The 20061-nt window shown below is 49.0% G+C and overlaps 3 protein-coding genes across 3 annotated transcripts in view; all 3 read right to left on the bottom strand.

The window, feature by feature from the left end:
* Nucleotides 1-1920: 1920 nt before the first annotated feature.
* hsd3b7 (hydroxy-delta-5-steroid dehydrogenase, 3 beta- and steroid delta-isomerase) overlaps nucleotides 1921-20061 on the bottom strand; it is a gene marked incomplete at its 3' end in the record, with an annotated part of 80876 nt that continues 62735 nt past the window's right edge. The window contains exon 4 of the mRNA XM_084488805.1: nucleotides 1921-1933. Within this exon, the coding sequence (XP_084344931.1) occupies nucleotides 1921-1933 (13 nt within the window). The remainder of the gene's footprint in view (nucleotides 1934-20061) is intronic.
* Nucleotides 3269-9416, bottom strand: elob (elongin B). The gene is made up of 4 exons (XM_084485195.1): nucleotides 9291-9416; nucleotides 8124-8258; nucleotides 7254-7362; nucleotides 3269-4767 (listed from the first exon to the last, which is right to left on the bottom strand). The coding sequence occupies exons 1-4, from the start codon at nucleotides 9291-9293 to the stop codon at nucleotides 4655-4657; spliced, it is 360 nt and encodes a 119-aa protein (XP_084341321.1). The 5' UTR covers nucleotides 9294-9416; the 3' UTR covers nucleotides 3269-4654.
* On the bottom strand, nucleotides 13808-19241 carry rusf1 (RUS family member 1). Its single transcript, XM_084488612.1, has 14 exons — nucleotides 18920-19241; nucleotides 18729-18806; nucleotides 18434-18548; nucleotides 18302-18347; nucleotides 17933-17965; nucleotides 17691-17796; nucleotides 17129-17230; nucleotides 16739-16809; nucleotides 16007-16191; nucleotides 15518-15575; nucleotides 15364-15428; nucleotides 14721-14873; nucleotides 14036-14101; nucleotides 13808-13943 (listed from the first exon to the last, which is right to left on the bottom strand). The coding sequence occupies exons 1-14, from the start codon at nucleotides 19070-19072 to the stop codon at nucleotides 13858-13860; spliced, it is 1317 nt and encodes a 438-aa protein (XP_084344738.1). The 5' UTR covers nucleotides 19073-19241; the 3' UTR covers nucleotides 13808-13857.

Below are 20061 nucleotides of genomic sequence, written 5' to 3'. Positions count from 1 at the left end.
AACAGCGCCAATGGCCTCCACCCGCCCTACCGTCGCCCCAGCCAGATGAGCTACACCCAAACCTGCCACCCCACACAGAGCACCTACCACCAGGCCCGTGACCACCGCCGCCACCACCACCTTCATTCTCCGCAGCACGCTGGGAGAAAGGGGCACCTGGCCTCGCCACCCACTACCGGGGGAAGATGGAGCACGTGGTCTCGGCCTGCTAGCGCCCCTCCTGCTACGTCTCCACCCATCTCTCCACCGCTCTCCTCTTTCCCTGAGGAAGCTGAGAGCACCTCCTCTCCTCTCCTCCATCTTCCCCGTCTCCCAGCATGATCTGCTTGACATTAGCTGCTTTCACATATGGACGTGCATCCGTCTATCCTCCGTAGATTCTACGGACGTGCCGTATATGTGAATGACATATCCTGACGTTGGACCTCCTGAAAAAATACTACCCCCGAGGTAGTATGTTCTCCGGAGGAAATGCTAATAACCTTATATGTGAATGAGCAGTAGAATGTCGTAATTTCGCACTTCACCTTAGTGGGCGTGTTGATGACGCTACGGCGGGAACACACCCTATGGCGGGAACAAAATAACACGCCAGGAGCAGGCTGCATATATAGGAGAGGCAAGGAGACATGACTCAAAACGAGAATGGCCTGGAAAGACAAAGAGGTTTTTCAGCTGCTTACTTTGAGGGCCGACAGTGCGGTGATCGCACATATGAAGGGCACTGCGAAAGACGCAGTCATGTACGACCGTATGGTGAAGAAGCTTGCTGAAATGGGAATTGTGAAGGGAAGGACACAATTCATCACAAAATTAAAATCCCTCAAAAAGCAATTCACCACCGTGGTAGACCACAACAAAAAAAGTGGGAACGACCGCAAAACCTGCCAGTACCAGGATTTGTGTGAGACGATCTGGGGGGGCTGGCACTCCACAAGGCCACTACGAGCGACTGGCAGCATGCAAGTGGCAGCCCTTTCAGATTCCCCATCGGAGAGCATGGAGACCGCCATGCCATCACCGTCCAGCTCAGAAACATCTTCTGTCCCGGACACTCTCACGCCGAACCCGGTGATAAGAAATAACGGTGACGAATCGCCAGTTCAGAGGCAGCTGTTCTGGTATTGTGGCATGTGGCATTGTAATTTAATTAAACAACGCTCATTATCCATTGTCCATCCCCGTGCGGTCTCTTACTAGCCTGGCTATAGCCAGACCAAGTCCAATTGTAGATTGCACGTTGGTCTGGTGAGGGTGCCGTCATTTTCTCCTGCACAAGAGGCGGGCGTAGTTCAAATGGCTGCAAGCAATTGGCCACCAGCGGGGCTAGCTGGTAGATTAAACTTTTACCAAAACCAGTCGGCATTAAAGCAAATACATCCTTTCTTTGGAGGAATTGCTCCAGGGCAAGTTTCTGCTCAGCTTTCAAAGAAACTTGCCCCTGAAATCATTTAAACAGCAGCGACAGCTGCATCAACGGGCAGCCGTTGCTCCGCTTCGGTGGCTTCCGCTTCGGTGGCTTTGGCTGCTTGCGACGCTTCTCTGTCGTCATCGTGTTTAACCAGCCAATAGAGCGCCAGGTGAAAAAAGCCAGCTTGGTGATTGGTGCCAAACGGATTGGGATAGGAAACAGGAAGATTAAACATGTTCCTTGCCATCCCCGTGTGCAGGGCGAATTCCAATCGCCGGCAGATGGGGGTGGGGATACCCAGTCTAGTCTCTTACCATTAAAGACGTTAAATTAAAATATAGGCTACTATACGGGACGTAGACCGACTCATTTCACGGATTCCTGTACGACCAGGTTGCTTTAAACATCTGTCGCATATGTCAGGTGAAAACTAAATGTCAAGGGAAAGAGGCGGTGTTTGAAAAAATTATTTTGATTGCTTATTAAGTTCACTCGTTGCTTATAATGGTTTATTCGTTTCCCAGTATAATTTCCTTAATTTAGAAGACAGTTTTGTTCATTTTTAAATTGTAAAATAAATAATATATATTTTTTGTTTTTGAAATTATTGGAAGCGAGTCGATCTGACCTTGCCTGCTGTACCCATGGCCCAAAATAAAGAACAGCCGAGAAAATATCCTCAATTCAAACATGCGGTTTCATTTGGTCTCAATTGACTACGGACACAAACTTGGAATGAACATGCACAACGGGGATTTCTAAAGGTTACTGTACAGTGGCGGAGACTGCAGGAGCTGAAACATCACTACGGTAGAGCTAAGAAGGTTCTACGAGCGCTTCAGACCAACCTTACCAACGCGAGATGTTAAGGTATAACTTAAAGAAGAGGTTACGAATACCGGCGCTTTTGCCCATGGTAGGGCTTATTAATTATCTCTTTCTCCGGTAACGCAGTCGTTCGCAACGCCTTTCTTATTCATCGTTCCTTCTATTGGTTTCATGCTCCAATCTTTCATCGATGCCTCGGATGTTGTGGATGCAACGAAATATCTGATGTATCGCTGCAACAACAGTTAAGAAGATTGCAGTGAGTTCTGCCCGTTCTGCTTCCATGCTGTCTGCGGTCAAACAACAACAAACCAACGTGACAGCGGCCGCAATTATACTACGTCATGTCCCGCCTCTTGAGAATTTAGACCGTACGTCATACCCCGCCCCTTGCAAGCCCGCCCCCTAAACCATCCGGAGATTCTACTGATGTCTGAGCGACACCGATGTCCGCGTTTTGGGCGTCAAGTGTGAATAAGTGTGAATGACCCTCACGGTCGAACCTCCTGCTCCACATATGTGGAGAAAAGACGGAGGTCATATGTGAAAGCAGCTATTGTGGCATTTCTCTAGCCCGGAAATCCAGACCCACATCTAGAAAGCTGTTGGGTCTGGCAACGAGTAATGAAAATGGCCCAACTCGAGGGGCGGCCCCAAGCATGCATTTGAAAATATCACTGCACGCAATTGGAGCTGGTCAGGTGTACCTGACCAGCGGAGCTAACCAATAGATAAGACTCTTGCCGTATCCGGTCGGTAAAACAGAAACGCTTTCGGCCCGCCTATATCAGATACACCGATGTGATTGGTTAATGTTCTGGGCCAGGGGAATCGGGGAGTGAGTATATCGCTCGTTCCCAGAGTGACTCGCTGAGCAAACTCAAATTGTGCTCTCGCGAGAACTCTTGATTTCCAGGGTACTTAATCTGCATGAAATGCATGTGATTTAAGTTCCTCAAGGATGTAAATGTGTTAATTCATATCAATACAACAATTTATAATTGCAAAAGGTAAAAAGACAACGTAACAGTGAATTAAAAACAAGCTGTTTTAATGTTAACTGAAATCGTTACAAGTGCAGCTTTGATCATGTGGTTTTTTAATGCTCCTTAAATTAAGTCTCTCTTATCCCGCCATGATTTTCCATATCCAGGCTCTTCAATTAAATGTTTACTTCAGAATTTGTTTCATATTCTCCTTACGGCTTGATTAAAAGAGAAAAATGACATAAGAGTATAATACAAAAAGAGTATATCTTGGGGTGTTAATGCGTTTCGTTTTGTGTGGCACAGTTGTACAGGCTTTCGTAACACAACAACCATAGAACATAATGAGATCAAATAATAAAACAGAAGGGTGGCCTTTTCAGACGTCTTGAAAGCCCCCCCTAATCAAAAGGCATGAGACTTTGTAAGGTGTTCCCATTCACTGGTAAGCAATGTACACAGAACCAACTTCACCCGTGTGTCTGCATGAAGACATTTGTGTGTCTGCTGTCCATGCAGAAGCTGAATGGGCCTGACGCGAGCGTAGAGAAGCAAAGGGCCAAATGAGGGAGTTGGGTCTTTATAATAGTCATCTAAGGGAGGAAACCAAGGCCAAAACGAAAACCATCGATACAATCCAAAAACAGTACCATGTGAAACTGGGGTCGGCGCTCGGTGCTGTTGGTGTACACGTTCCCGTCGACATGACCCGAGAGCCAGTGGCTGCGTCCACTTTATTTCAGATTGATTCCATGCACATGATCTTTTTTTTGGGTGAGACTAGTAAACGTACACATCCACAAACTCTAGCTACAGGTTCAACACATACAACCAGTCCAAACAATATTTCCAAAAATGTTAACTCGTCGTAATATTTTATTAAAGAAACACAAAGAAAAAACGACATGAAAACCAAAATGAAAAAAAACACACACATCCCGCTCATTCCCCCTATGTACTCCCCCTGAAAACAATCAAACACAAGTAAGACCACAACAGCCCTACTCTAAATAAACACTAGAAATAATTAAATAAGAGGTACACGTCTTATCCCAGGCCTCCAACCCAGCCCCCCGTGGATGTCTGACAGTGTCGAGACGATTCTGCCAGCTTGTGTTTAGCATGCGTTCATCTATTTTTGGATTAATGAAGAGAGTTCTGACCACACCTGCCCTCCCTCCCTTCCTCCCTCTCTCCCTCTCTCAACACCCCCTCCCCGCTCACCACTAATTAATCCACATTCACAATTTGTGCCCCCCCCCCCATCCCCTCCTGCTGAAGAGCCATGAGTCGGTCAAAGTGACCAAACCACCCACCACACACTCCCCCTTATGTGCACCCTCCCCCCCCACCCACCCACCCACCACCACCACCCCCCCCCTTTCCTCGGGTCCCCCCCATGGAGGCCCCGCCCCCCCCCGGGCCGGCCTCACTGCACTGCCTGCTCATTGGCCGTGCTGCCGGAGTCCTGGGGCTTCATGACGTCGGGGAGCTCGGGGGGGCTGGAGAAGGCCTCGACCCGCAGCTGCTCGAACGAGTCATCTGAGAAGGCCCAGAGGGGACAGGCAGAGACAGAGGGGTGACACAGAGAGTGAACAGAGGGGTGAACACAGTGAACAAGGCTCACAGCAGGGCCACAGAGGGGTGAACAGAGAGTGAACAACGCAGCAGGGTGACAGAGGGGTGAACAGAGAGTGAACAACGCAGACAAACGCGACAGAGGGGTGAACAAGGCCTTACAGAACGCCATAGGGCCACAGAGGGGTGAACAGAGGGGTGAACAGAGAGTGAACAGAGTGAACAAGGCCTTACAGAACGCCATAGGGCCACAGAGGGGTGAACAGAGGGGTGAACAGAGAGTGAACAGAGTGAACAAGGCCTTACAGAACGCCGTAGGGCCACAGAGGGGTGACACAGTGAACAGAGGGGTGAACAGAGTGAACAAGGCCTTACAGAACGCCATAGGGCGACAGAGGGGTGAACAGAGGGGTGAACAGAGGGGTGAACAGAGTGAACAAGGCCTTACAGAACGCCATAGGGCGACAGAGGGGTGAACAGAGGGGTGAACAGAGGGGTGAACAGAGTGAACAAGGCCTAACAGAACGCCATAGGGCGACAGAGGGGTGAACAGAGAGTGAACAGAGTGAACAAGGCCTTACAGAACGCAGTAGGGCGACAGAGGGGTGAACAGAGGAGTGAACAGAGTGAACAAGGCCTTACAGAACGCAGTAGGGCGACAGAGGGGTGAACAGAGGGGTGAACAGAAAGGTAAACATAGTGAGCAAGGCCTCTCAGAGTGACAAAGAGGTAAACAGTAAACAATAGCGTGACAGAGGGGTAAACAGAGTGAACAAAGGGGTGATCAGAGGGGTACACAGAGTTACCAACGCAGAGGGGTAAACAGAGCGAACAACGCAGAATATACATTGTAGAATATTGAACTATACAACTCAATGCACATTAAGGGATCTCCGCATGCACTAGGCACGTTCTTATTCCCACACTAATGACATGGGCTGAATGCACGTCACACATCACTCAAGATCATCCAGCCGAGCTCGTTGTGTTGCACGGCGGTGCTCACAGGGTTTACGTGGTGAAACGAGATGTACCGCTGAGAGGGTGATGGCTACGCTCACGTCACTGTGGCTCTGATGGGTCTCGCCGAGCAAGGAACCCGTGGTACAATCCAAATCCAATTTGCTTAGCTAATTATGGTTTAGGGATCAGATTTGGACCAATCAATACCAAATTCAGATCTCATCAATATCTACAAAGATATTTGAAAATTACCTTTGAAACCTGGGAAGAAAATACGATAAAGTTTAGAAGCTGTAATGGTGGTCAGTTCTATATTATTACAAGTTTATTTGTTTTAATGTAATTTACACACGAGACTGCTGAACTCTGTATGAACACATGTCACTATGTCACCACTGTGGAAGGCTAGGGACATCACTACACTGGACTTTAACCACTTTCCAAAGTCTAATCGGTTATTGGTAGCCACCGTACTCACGCATGTGTTGCCTTGAACAACATGCAGATACTTTATTGATACGCTGCAAAACAAACATTTAAATCCTCGTGTCGCGTCACATCGTCGGTTTGAACCAATACACCCAGAGGGCGGCCATGTTTGGAGTTCTGCACTGAAACCACGGACGTAAACGACCACGGATTTAGTGGTTAAAACAGACGAGGTTCCACAAGAAGTGCATTTAAAGGTTTGTTTTGCAGGGTATCCACAAAGTTTAAACATCACGTTCATCACGAGGACCCATGCAGGGCTATGGTTTAGCCTCACAAACGACTGATTACACATTTGAAAGTGGTAAAAGACCAGTGTAGGTGTGTCTCCAGCCTTCTGCGGGGGGTGACGGAGTATGACTCCATAGCGACATGTGTTCTTACAACTTCATGTAGAGTGTAGGACGCACAAATAGTGATTTACTCTAGTGTACCACAAGGCATTCATTTGAGAGGCAAGTTTTTTTTTTAAAGCTATGCAAAGCTTACGAAACCGTTTCTCATGAATTGGCATCATTTCTTCAGACTTTCAGTCAGTCCATTCCCATGTTAAATGATGTCATGATGGGTAATGACTAGCTAACTTGCTGCAACTTGTATCCAATGGCTAGCTTCCCAAGTTGGTTGTTCAAAGCTACGAGTAGGGCTGGACGATTTGGCCTAGAGATTATATCTAGATTATTTTCAAAGGAATGGACAAATTTCGGTTTAAACCTCGATTTCTTCAGTTTTTCTCTAGACAAACCAAAACTATCCAAATATATGGTCCATCGTTTACAGCAGCTTAACGAACCCCTATTTTTCTTTTCTGTATTAATGGGGACATTAATACAGCCCGGCTCAGCCCGCCTCCGTACTTCTGCTCAATTTTCATTTCCCTTCAGTACTACGTCTGGGTATAGTATAGGGTTGACTGAGATCCTCCATTTAAAGCCCTGTCGTCGTTCCTTCAGCTCACAAACCCACTGGGGGAAACAAACCATTCCTCATCAACTTGCCTCCAAGACGAAAAGCTAATCCCACCGTGGCGGGGCCCTGGGGCCGGGCGGTCTGGTTTGTGAAGCCACAGTCTCCCAGCGTTTTACTGTCGTCCAGCAACAGGTCATCCTGACGCACACAGGGGGGAGAAGAGAACGGTGCTTTGTTAGACAATAGACGGCTCAGGTAGCATTGAAACACATTCACGATGATCCCAACTGTACAGATTCATATACAGTATACGGGCGGGGAGGATAACAAGCAGCATTCAGGGCTGATCATTGATCATGTGTAATCCACACACACAGCAGCTTTGAGTGCAATAAGTAGAATGAGAGAGAGAGAGAGAGAGAGAGAGAGAGAGAGAGAGAGAGAGAGAGAGAGAGAGAGAGAGAGAGAGAGAGAGAGAGAGAGAGAGAGAGAGAGAGAGAGAGAGAGAGAGAGAGAGAGAGAGAGAGAGAGATAGATAGATAGATAGATAGATAGATAGATAGATAGATAGATAGATAGATAGATAGAGTTTAATCAGCTGAATCCATTGACATTGACACCTGAACCCCATCTGGGAAGTGCCATGTGCCCAAGTTTTAGACCACAGTCAAGGCCCTGATATATTTACAAGGAACTTGAAATTGGTGTGTAGGCAAAGGCGGGGCTTGATACTTGATACCAGTATCAGCACTTTCTTTGTGCATTATCTACCCTTGGATATCAGTTTAACAAGGTTGCAGCGGAAAACATGAAACATCAGAAGAGAGGTTTACAGCAGCGGGCGGGCGATGGAGATGGTCGTGTACACGTTTCTTTCATCGTATTCAAAAGCAACAACTTTCAACCATCCATGACAGGATCTTGCGTTGCACCAGTACCTCAGGTGTGCCTGACCTCACCTTATAAAGCCTCTGTTCCTCTGGCGACCTCTTCAGAATACCTTCCACGATGCGCTTCAGCTCGTATACTGTCGTGGACTCCTTCGCATCGGTGAAGATGGTCGTCTTATGACGTCGGATCATTAGAAAAACATCCTGATGGGAGACGAAGGGAAGTAATAAGACAAGAGTAATAACAACAGTTATGACAGCAATAGCGCAACAGTGTTCATGTGACAGTAATACACACACACACACACACACACACACACACACACACACACACACACACACACACACACACACACACCAGATAACAGCATATGATATAATCAGAGTGCCATGACATTTATTCCCTTGCACGGCTTTGCATGAGCCAACAGAGCAGTGTCTGGTACCTCTCATAAAACACTTTAAACTTTGTAATAACCCCTGCAGTGGCGTAATTTCCCGGACCTGCAGCGGGTCTATTCCCGTGTCAGATGATCTCATGATGGGAGATGACCAGCTCACGTCAGGGGGGGGGGGGGGCTAACTAGCCGCTAGCTTGACAGCTAGCTGCTACACAAGTGTCTGTTGTTCTGTTCAGAGACACAAGCGACACAACCAGTTAACAACCAGCACAGTGGTTGTGTCGTGGCTGATTGCGTTGTGTCGGGTTCACATCTGAAACAGGAACTGATCCGCAGCTGATGAAACACAGACGACTCACAGACGAGGCTAGGCTAGCCGAAAGCTAGCTATGGCTATGTCACCCAGAGCCCAACTTCCCCACTCCTCCTCACCCCCCCTCCGATCAACTCCCAGGGTTGTCATTGTTCAGATAATCACCACTTTTTATAGACAAACACGTTTTACATGGAGCCCCACCGTGGCCGCTGAGGCCGGTGTAATCCACAACAACAACGCCGGCTATGTACAGCCCTGTCGCTCGGCTAGCGGTGGTGTGGGGGGGGGAGAGAGAGCCCCAGACGGCTAGCATTAGCTCGCTAAACAAAGACCTCCACACACACAGACAGACACCCCGGTGGCTCGCTGCGGGTCCGGCCGGGCTCGGCTCCCTCGCCGCGGACACCGAGAGGACACGTTAACGATGCGAAAAACACAACCCGCTCCGAGTGTCATGCGACACGGGGGGGATATTAGCCCCCCGAAAACGACGAGCTAATATGTATTTCGCCCACTCACCATTTCTCTGGGTCGGTTGCACACCAGCTCCGCCTCCGCTCGCTGCTCTCTCCCAGCACGCTGCGCGACAGGACAACAACAGCTGGCCGCCGCACGCAGCTGCCGGGGCCCGGAACGTGTGGGTGGGCAGGGGGGGGGGGGGGACCTAGTTATAGTTCTACTTCTCTATGCAGAGTGGACCTAGTTCTAGTGTTCACTTCTACTTCTCTATGCAGAGTGGACCTAGTTCTAGTGTTCACTTCTACTTCTCTATGCAGAGTGGACCTAGTTCTAGTGTTCACTTCTACTTCTCTATGCAGAGTGGACCTAGTTATGGCGTTATGACCTAGTTATGTGGTTAACTACTTCTCGATGCAGGGTGGACCTAGTTGTGGTGTTCACTAATTCTCTATGCAGGGTGGACCTAGTTATGGTGTTCACTGCTTCTCTGTGTGGTTGTTATCGTCAAGTCACCGACGCGTTCTGAAAGGGAGCAGTTCTAGATGCGTTTATATGATAGAAATAGATAAAGAAAACATGCCCTAACTGTAAAATACACTTTATTTATTTTTTTTTCTGTAAGGTTTATGGGTTTATTGTACATTCTGGTACAGACAAGCAATGTACTAGTGTTATTGCATGGGTCTGTGGTGCGTAGAAAGAACACACATTCAATCGGAAAAAACATTATTTATTTTCAAATGTCACCAGCACACACTTTCAAAGTTCAACACACAGGCGCACGCACGCGCGCACGCACACACACACACACACACACACACAAAAAAAAGTTAAATTACCGTGCCCAGATCAACTGGGACAAGGTTTAACGAATACAGCTTGGACCACTAATTAACCACAAACGCACTCTTCTGGATCGTGGAAGTGCACTGGAGGAGAAAGCACAGAAAAAATGTTTTTCAATTATTTAATTAATTAATTAATTATAATTGAAAAACACAGTTTTTCAATTATCAACATTTGAACGAAAACAGACCAAAATCATCCTCATTTAGCAAACCAACTGATCATTATAAAATCTCTTGAATGGATCCAGTATTGAAAAGCTTGCTTCAGCTGGTGGCTAGGCCTCATGTGGAGGGCTGGGTCTTTTGAACCACCACAACCTGAAAAAACATGACGACCCTCACATTGAGCCGTCTGGGCGTCCTGACGGGCTCCACCTCCTTAGCGAGGAGCACTGAGAAGGGCCTCTTCCTGGTCCCGGAGTGCTCTTGGAGACAGAGCCCAAAGACCTGGGCGGGGAGGAACACGTCCCAGTCCGCTGCGTGGTCCTGCACCAGCTCGCCCACCATCCTGTCAGGGAGCAGGAGCACAGCGCTGACCGTCACCATGAGGCACCCCCAACCATCAGAGGGGTGACCCCCCCAACCCCCCCACTGTCAGAGGGGTGACCCCCCCAACCATCAGAGGGGTGACCCCCCCAACCATCAGAGAGGTGACCCCCCCAACCATCAGAGGGGTGACCCCCCCAACCCCCCCACTGTCAGAGGGGTGACCCCCCCAACCATCAGAGGGGTGACCCCCCCAACCATCAGAGAGGTGACCCCCCCAACCATCAGAGGGGTGACCCCCCCTCCATCATCAGAGGGGTGACCCCCCCACTGTCAGAGAGGTGACCCCCCCCCCACCATCAGATGGGTGACCCCCCCACTGTCAGAGGGGTGACCCCCCCAACCATCAGAGGGGTGACCCCCCCAACCATCAGAGGGGTGGACCCCCCCAACCATCAGAGGGGTGACCCCCCCACTGTCAGAGAGGTGTCCCCCCCCCACCATCAGATGGGTGACCCCCCCACTGTCAGAGGGGTGACCCCCCCCCCACCATCAGATGGGTGACCCCCCCACTGTCAGAGGGGTGACCCCCCCTCCATCATCAGAGGGGTGACCCCCCCACTGTCAGAGAGGTGACCCCCCCTCCATCATCAGAGGGGTGACCCCCCCACTGTCAGAGAGGTGACCCCCCCCCCACCATCAGATGGGTGACCCCCCCACTGTCAGAGAGGTGACCCCCCCAACCATCAGAGGGGTGACCCCCCCAACCATCAGAGAGGTGACCCCCCCAACCATCAGAGGGGTGGACCCCCCCACTGTCAGAGGGGTGACCCCCCCTCCATCATCAGAGGGGTGACCCCCCCACTGTCAGAGAGGTGACCCCCCCCCACCATCAGATGGGTGACCCCCCCACTGTCAGAGAGGTGACCCCCCCACCATCAGATGGGTGACCCCCCCCACTGTCAGAGAGGTGACCCCCCCCCCACCATCAGAGGGGTGACCCCCCCACCGTCAGAGAGGTGACCCCCCCACCATCAGAGAGGTGACCCCCCCACTGTCAGAGAGGTGACCCCCCCCCACCATCAGAGAGATGCCCCCCCCACCGTCAGAGAGGTGACCCCCCCACCATCAGAGAGGTGACCCCCCCACTGTCAGAGAGGTGACCCCCCCCCACCATCAGAGAGATGCCCCCCCCCCCCCCCCCCCCCATGACCTTTTGAGTCAGATCACGGTTACTTTGGTAAATGGACCGCTGTTAACCTCTGGCCACCCAAAGCACTTTACAATTAGTGCCTCACATGAACTGACATTCACCCCTTCACCCACACATTCACACACCGACGGTGGCGTTCCTCATGCAAAGGCACCGCCAGCTCGTTGGGAGCGAGGTGTCTTGCTCAGGGAACCCCTCAACACTTAAACTGGGGGGAGGAACTGGGGATCAAACCAGCAACCTTCCAGTTGCCAGACGACCTGCTCTCCCCTCCCTGAGTTACTCCCTCTCTCCCCACCCCAACCGTCCCCCTCACTCTGAAAAAACCTTGTGCCGTTTAACAACTGCTTCTGACCAAGTAACAAAACCAAGCTTCATCCGATCCGAGGGAGTCGGCCCACCTGCCCACAGCGCTCTGCGTGGTGACGTCCAGGCTGCCGGTCTGCTGGTGGAATATCAGCAGCGGGGACGACATCGAGAGCGGCTCTCTCAACGCCGTGTTGATCTACGAATGAAAGAACCACCACACCCGGTACACACATTATTAAATAATGATGTATATACGAGACTACTCTGTTGATGTTAATTTCCATTAGCCGGCCGCTGCGCCGACCTGCTGCACCAGGTCCCGGGGCAGTCGGGTGAGCACCCCCAGCGGGTAGCCGAAGTGCCCGACGATGTCCACGATGTGCCGGGCGACCTGGGCGGAGACGCAGGCCCGGATGGGGAGGGCCTCCACCCACTTGGAGTGGAGGTCCGTCAGAGTCAGGATGTAGCGGTGCCCGTTACGGGTGGCGGGGATGGGGCCCAGAACCTCCAGACACAGCCACTCCCATGGAGCTGCTACCTTGAGTTTAAAAATGATAACAACGTCGTGTTCAGCAACACGTTTACTGTGTCTTGGTGGGGGGGGGTGTGTGGGTGGGGGTGACCCTGCTTGGTTCATAACTCATGTATAAAGTGTTGGGGTGAAATTCTATCTGCTCTGAGAAATGGTTTTTGGTTTTGAAAAGCATAAGCGATCAAAGTAAAATCACACATTTCCCTGAGAACTAAATACCAATTTTTTGACTGAAACCACAATAGTTGTCTCACGATAATATTAAAAGTGTGAATGCTGAGAGTGTGTTTGTGTGGTTGTACCTTTATTAGGTTGTCAGCATCTTTACAGTCCACCTATGAAAGATGTAACTTGTCATCAACACAAAGATCCAAATATGACATGATTTAAGAATCACTATTGTCGTATTAAGTCCAAACCTTACATGGAATGGGTCATCCGGGGCCCAGTGAATGCTCTGTGAAGTTCAAAAACAAAATGATGTGATTAAAGACAGAGATGAAATAGTTTCTCGCAGCTGCCCCACCACCACTGCTGGGCCACCAGTAGTGTGTTACCTGTGGCCGGCAGTAACCTCCGTGGAAGAACCGGGGGAAGGAGTCTATGGTGCTGTTCTGCAGCAGCTGTGGATCGGTCACAGCCGCCCAGCAGCCAGGCATCCTCCTCCAAAACTACACAACAACTTCTCGGCTCCAGTGAAGTTTCCATCCATAACAAACCAAACGAACGGATGTTGTTGTGGTTCCTTTTCTTCGTCCTTCTCGTTCATGAAGTCTAATCTAAAGGCTACAGCGCCCCCTAGTGTTACATTGAGCACACAGCCTCAGATATGTTACAATCTTTACTTGTTTAACATCAGTTATTACAAGGGATTGCAGATGTTTTAAATGTCAAAATATATCTATTTATGGGGAGTTTATGTAGAAGCTCATGGATGTAGCCTAAAATAAGTTGGTCTACTGTTACTTTCTCGTTGTATTGTGAGATGAGAACGCAAATATGAACTTATTTTATGGATGATCAATGAGGAACACAGCATTGGCCAGTTTAAAGCCACTATAGTTCTTACAAATACACTGTTCTGGAATTAATCTTGGAAATACATACAACACTGACCATCATTAAACATTTTTTTTTATTATTTGTATAACATTAGTAGTTACAAGAGAGATATTTTTGCAATTGAGAATCAAAGTAGAAAATGTAAAATAAAAAATAAAAATGACATTAATCAGCGCTTTAGTTGGTCTTCGACTTCCACTGCACCCTCCACTCATCCCAGTCAAGCAGCGTGCGATGCGTCTGCCATCCAGCCGACTCAACACCTGTAGGACCAGAAAGATTTAGCAATCAACATCAACATCAGCAATCAAACTAATACACAACAAAAACTCTAAACCATTGCAGCATGACTCACCCTTAAGAAACGCCTCAAACATCCCGTCCATCAGCTTGTGGCTTCTGCAAACCATTTCCCACGGACCTTTTTAAAAGATAATAAAGTCTTTAGTGTCTCGTTTGGCAAGGCCTTTGTAGCACTAGGCAGACATATTTACAATGTAACTATGCAATACAACTATGCAATAAATACACACACTACAGTCAGGGCTGAGGTGTGATTGACGCGGTGTGTTCATGGGATCAGACAGACGGCAGACAGCGGTCAGGACCACACCTGCCGGAGCGCATGGGAGAAAAACAAACAAGGAGTGCCGACAGAATCGCAGGACGGCAGAACAGAACACGCACGGCGACACGCTGCTATGGTGACGCTGTATTGTTTACAAAGAGTGGAATAAAATGTATTAGGTAAAATCTCTTGGAATGTATTACTTTATGTAATTTATTCCAGCAATGCATGTTACTAGAATGCAATGTTTTTTCCTATGTCACATCTGGCTGTGAATTCCGTTAATATTTAGTTAATATTAACGGTTAATATAAAAGTTAATATTCTGACTTTAGCAGGTAATGGCGTATACCGTCACCGTCGCCGTTCGTTTCACCGCCCTCACCTATTATCATGGCCCCGCCCTCATCATCATTTGAGTGACAGCCGTCTGCCGTCTGCGTGAACCTGTGTGAAGCAGCATCAGACTTACGTGGGCTTTTTAACGTCAGAAGCTGCTCCGGAGCCTCGCTCTCCTCCGCCGGAGAGGAAAGCTGCAACAGGCTCCTGAGACAGATGGCCTGGCTCGCCGCGCGGAGCTGGTCACACACCGACACTTGGGGAGCCAAACACACAGAGACGCAGCCTGCAAGGAACACACACACACACGGTCATCGTAATACGCAGCTGAACTGTAAATGGTGCAATACCTGTGGGCCAGAACGGAGAAGTCAGTTTAACGTTTACATTCAGGGCATTTAGTAGACGCTTTTATCCATAGCGACTCAGAATAAAGTACATTTGTCAGAAGAAAGAGAAACAATGATATAACGCTGTCGGTACAGTAATAAATTTTCGGTGCCGTTAAAAATAGCATTTATAATCGTTTACTACTTTAACGGCACCGACAATCCAAAAAGCCAGTCGAAACTAGATGGAAAAAGTGTGTAGTTCAAAACGTGACGCAGCTTTTGCTTCTTCGCCACCTACAGAGTCTGTTATGTACGATCATTCAAAAACCCCATGTTATTCCCCATAGACATTTGACCGAGGGAACCGGGAGCCTCGGAGGCGGGACTTATTCTTCAGAGGTCTATTGTTAGGTTGACCCATTCCCCGTATACAACAAAACATACCATGTTTCACCCCCAGGAGGTACGGCTTGCTGTTGTCCTTCAAGGCCAGCTGCAGCTCCTCCTGGCTAGAGGGGAACATTCATAAGGTCTGAAAGGGTCTTCGGAGTCTGCAGAGCATCACGATTTCAGAGTGAAACGGAGAGCATAGCGATACCTTTGTGCGACGTCTTTCAGCCTCACCCCCAGCTTGATGGACGCCGTTCTCCTGAGGTCTGTAAGAACAGATCCACACTTAGAGAAGAACACAAACTCGTAAAGTGCTGCACGTCGGTTATGGAGAGCCCTCTACGTCGCCGGAGAGCCTCTCCGTCGTCTCCGGCTGCATGAAACATTTTTTAAGTGTCCGTCACTCCGTCAAGTGACAACGGAGACGGCAAGGGCTGCGATTGGTCCTCTAAAAACATCATTTCCGGAATTACTTTTCCAGTTTGACTACCATCACAACGTAAACACTGGCAGCGCCTGCAGCGCTTGCATCGCGTATCCGGCACCACGACGGAGAACTACGAGGGCTCGAGGGGTCTCCGTGGTTACGCAGTTGGATAGCGCATTACGCAGTTGTAGAAGTGTTAGCGTGACCAGCGCTTAAGGGGGGGTGGAGGCTATGCAGTGACCTCTAGGTGACCTCTCTGAACCCGCTCACCCAGGAACACGGGCTCCTGGCGGTTGGCGTCGGCCGGGCTGAGCACCCGCCCGTCCCTCAGGTACCGCTGCAGCACGATGGAGAGCCGCGCCTCGTTGAAGGTCTCCATGACAACGGAGCGCACGGCCCGGTAGTTGGCGAAGAGGTGGAGCGCGGTGAAGAGGAAGAAGAGGCTGAGGGTCAGGCTGCAACGGGCGGAGACACAAAGGAGGAGGAGGAGGAGGACGGCTGGTCGGTGGTTGTGAAGGACGGCCGTACATTCAAATAAGTTGATTTATCCATGAACTACATTCGATTTTTCTACTTTGACCTCTTTATTGTTCACCTGCTCTGGCTATGTAAATGTTTGTGTTTCTCATGCCAATAAAGCTTTTTAGGGTGAGCAAGGAGTAGGGGGGGGGAGAGAGAGAGAGAGAGAGAGAGAGAGAGAGAGAGAGAGAGAGAGAGAGAGAGAGAGAGAGAGAGAGAGAGAGAGAGAAAAGGTGAGGAATATAATATGTTTTAAATATAACAAGCAGTATGAGTAATTTGGTCAACAAATGAAGAAAGGACCCATAATGAGGGAGGAGGAGGACGGCTGGTCGGTGGTTGTGAAGGACGGCCGTACATTCAAATAAGTTGATTTATCCATGAATTACATTCGATTTTCTGGAGTAAAAGTTTGCGGAGTAGGGTTGCGTATAGGGAAAGAGCTTCCCTAATATTGTTCCTTTGATATGATGTGATACCTACGCAGGATTGTCGGTGACCAGGGGAATTAGTACCAAACTGATCAGGAGTCCGGCCAGATTGACCAAGGTCTCCTGTAAGGGAAACAGAAATGTTACTGAGACACTTTTAGATTATTATGAAAACCAACCTATCATAGACTAATGCCCCTACTATGCTTTATTATTGTGAAGCCCATTCGATAGTTGTACAAAACAAAAAGCATTAACATTACACATATATAGATACAGTATCTATACTGACATCTATCCATCTATCTATCTAACTATTTATCTATCCGTCCAGCTACATACATTAAAACTTATGGTTATTATTATGTGTGCATGTTACTACATACTTTGTTAGTCCACAGTAAACATGGAGGTTCTGTGAGGTGGATTTGAACAAAGGCACCTGGCTGCCGTCTTTAGCTGAGATGTCGGCCATGTTGTCTCTGCGGGCCTGGTGGACGGTGAGAGCAGCTCTGGTCGCCCCCCCGGCCACGCCCACGATCGACTGAGAGAAAAACAAACCAAGAGACGTTCAGATACAACAGTCCACAAAAGTTTGATGAGTCACACACTATGCAAATATGTGGGCGGCATTAGCTCAGGGGGTAGAGCGCGATCCCTGGCTTCTCCTAACTGAGTGTGGAGGTGTCCCTGAGTGAGACGCCTCACCCTGACTGCTCCTGACAAGCTGGCTGTCGCCCTGCGTGGCTGACGCCGCTGTCGGTGAATGAATGGGTGAATGTTAGGCAATATTGTAAAGCGCTTTGGGTGGCCACTGGTTACAACAAACGCGCTATATAAATGCAGTCCATTTACCATGTATATTTTTGTAATACTTTAACAATTCCTTTAGGGTCTTGCATACATACCCATGCATGCACACAAACACACACAAACAACAATAGCACAAACACAAAAACATGGACACGTATACACACAATAGATAGTGTATATGTGGTTGTTACCTTGAATACTCCCGCAGTGCACACAATCAAAGTGAAGGAGGCCGGGAAGTTTGGAGCAACGATTTCCATGAACATCGCAAAGTCGTTGAGCACATCTGCGAAAAGCCTGGCGGAGTACAAAGACAAAGGACTGAGATGTGTGCGCTGGACTCAAGAGTAGGCTATTTCATGAACACATGTAGCCTAAAACGGTCTACCATTGTTATCAGCAGTAGTAGTTTTTTTTTTGCTATTTAACTTACCTCCATATCTTGGCCTCAGAGTCCAGCTTAGTCCTGAGGAAATTAACAAAATGATGGATGACACAAGTCACAAGACACCTCCATGTTATCAACATGCAGTCACAAGACACCTCCATGTTATTAACATGCAGTCACAAGACACCTCCATGTTATCAACATGCAGTCACAAGACACCTCCATGTTATCACCATGCAGTCACAAGACAGCTCCATGTTATCACCATGCAGTCACAAGACAGCTCCATGTTATCACCATGCAGTCACAAGACACCTCCATGTTATCACCATGCAGTCACAAGACAGCTCCATGTTATCACCATGCAGTCACAAGACACCTCCATGTTATCACCATGCATGACAATAGGCCTACCCTTTCTGCCAGGCAAACAGGATTCTTCCCAGCATCCCAGTTCCATCTACAGCAGAACCCAACAACTCAATTAATAAGAGTCAGTCTTTAAACCCTCATCAGTGTGGTGGTGGCGTTAGGGGTCGTCATCACCTCTTAGTAACCAGGTGATGGTGGCAGCGGCTACGGTCGCCTCCTGGTTCCCCACACCGACTCCTCTGAGAGAGGCTTGGGTCGCAAGGGTTCCAGACAGGGAGCTGGCAAACGCCTTTAAGTGGAAGGGTCGTTCAATCAGTGAGGTATATGGGCATAGTTTGTGATAGAGATGTGAACAGTGTTGCAAGATTGGGCCCAGATTTCCCGCCCAATCTGGCAACACTGGCTGCAACTCCCAATCTGGCAACGCTGGATGTGAAGAATGATTGAAAGGTGCTGACGGTGACCATACCTGCACTGTATCCCAGAACTGATACTGCAGGTAGTCTGCACTGACGCTTTCCGGGTAGCCTTGGGGCAGGAACACACTCTGAAACGAGCAGTATCTAGTGTGTACACGTGTTGACTGTACTCCATAATATATGTGTGTTTTTAATACGACTGATTTGAGGGAAAAATGTGTGCATGCTGCTCAGTGCTCACTTTAAACACGCCGACCACATAGTTCCCTCCTCCGGACGACCCGTCCCGGCCGTCCCTCCTCCTCTCCATCGCCCCGTCCTGAGACACATACTCCCAGGACTCTCCGGAGCCGTACGTCTCAGTGGCCAGGACAACCTGCCTGCTTTCCTCCATTTATTGATGGTTTATGATCCCCTGAGGCTCACTGTCGGATATGTAAAAAGGCATATATATATATGTGCATATGCATAAATGCGATGCAACAATAGATGATCAATTGCAGTGCGCCACTTTCAAGAAGTTCAGATTCGCAGCGCTACGTGGCTCAAACCGTCAGCACGCCCGCTTCTGTACGGTGACGGTCCTGCTCAGCCGTACTTCCGTGTTTTGCCTGTCTGCGTCATTAGCCTAGCCGCTCCACATTGGTTACGTTTTAAGGAGGATCTACCAATAAAAGTGCGCGGAAATCCAAGAGTAGACTGGACCGTGTGCGTGTGCGTGTGTGTGTGTGTGTGTGTGTGTGTGTGTGTGTGTGTGTGTGTGTGTGTGTGTGTGTGTGTGTGTGTGTGTGTGTGTGTGTGTGTGTGTGTGTGCGTGCGTGTGCGCGCGCGCGCGCGCGCGTGCGTGTGTGTGTGTGTGTGTGTGTGTGTGTGTGTGTGTGTGTGTGTGTGTGTGTGTGTGTGTGTGTGTGTGTGTGTGTGTGTGTGTGTGTGTGAGAGAGAGAGCGAGAGAGGGATTCTAATATCTGATATGTATATATATATTTTGTATTTAACTTTTTATACTTTGACCTCTTTATTGTTCACCTGCTCTGGCTATGTAAATGTTTGTTTCTCATGCCAATAAAGCTTTTTAGGGTGAGCAAGGAGTAGGGAGACAAGGGAGAGAGAGAGAGAGAGAGAGAGAGAGAGAGAGAGAGAGAGAGAGAGAGAGAGAGAGAGGGGGGGGGGGGAGGGGGGGGGGGGACGGTAAATGGGCGTGGAGGTTTCGCTGGGTTTCACTCTCAGGAAAAGGTGAGGAATATGAAATGTTTTAAATATAACAAGCAGTATGAGTCATTTGGTCAACAAATGAAGAAGGAGGACCCATAATGATTTCACACCCTTCTTCAAAAGAGTCCTCCTTATTGTAGAATGTGCACATAGTTCCAAACAAATAGTTAA

The sequence above is a fragment of the Micromesistius poutassou genome (assembly GCF_964030765.1).
Source record: "Micromesistius poutassou genome assembly, chromosome: 1".
NCBI classification, from domain to species: domain Eukaryota; kingdom Metazoa; phylum Chordata; class Actinopteri; order Gadiformes; family Gadidae; genus Micromesistius; species Micromesistius poutassou.
The sequence above is the reverse complement of the archived record's forward strand: the minus strand, read 5'-3'. Positions and strand labels throughout refer to the sequence as shown.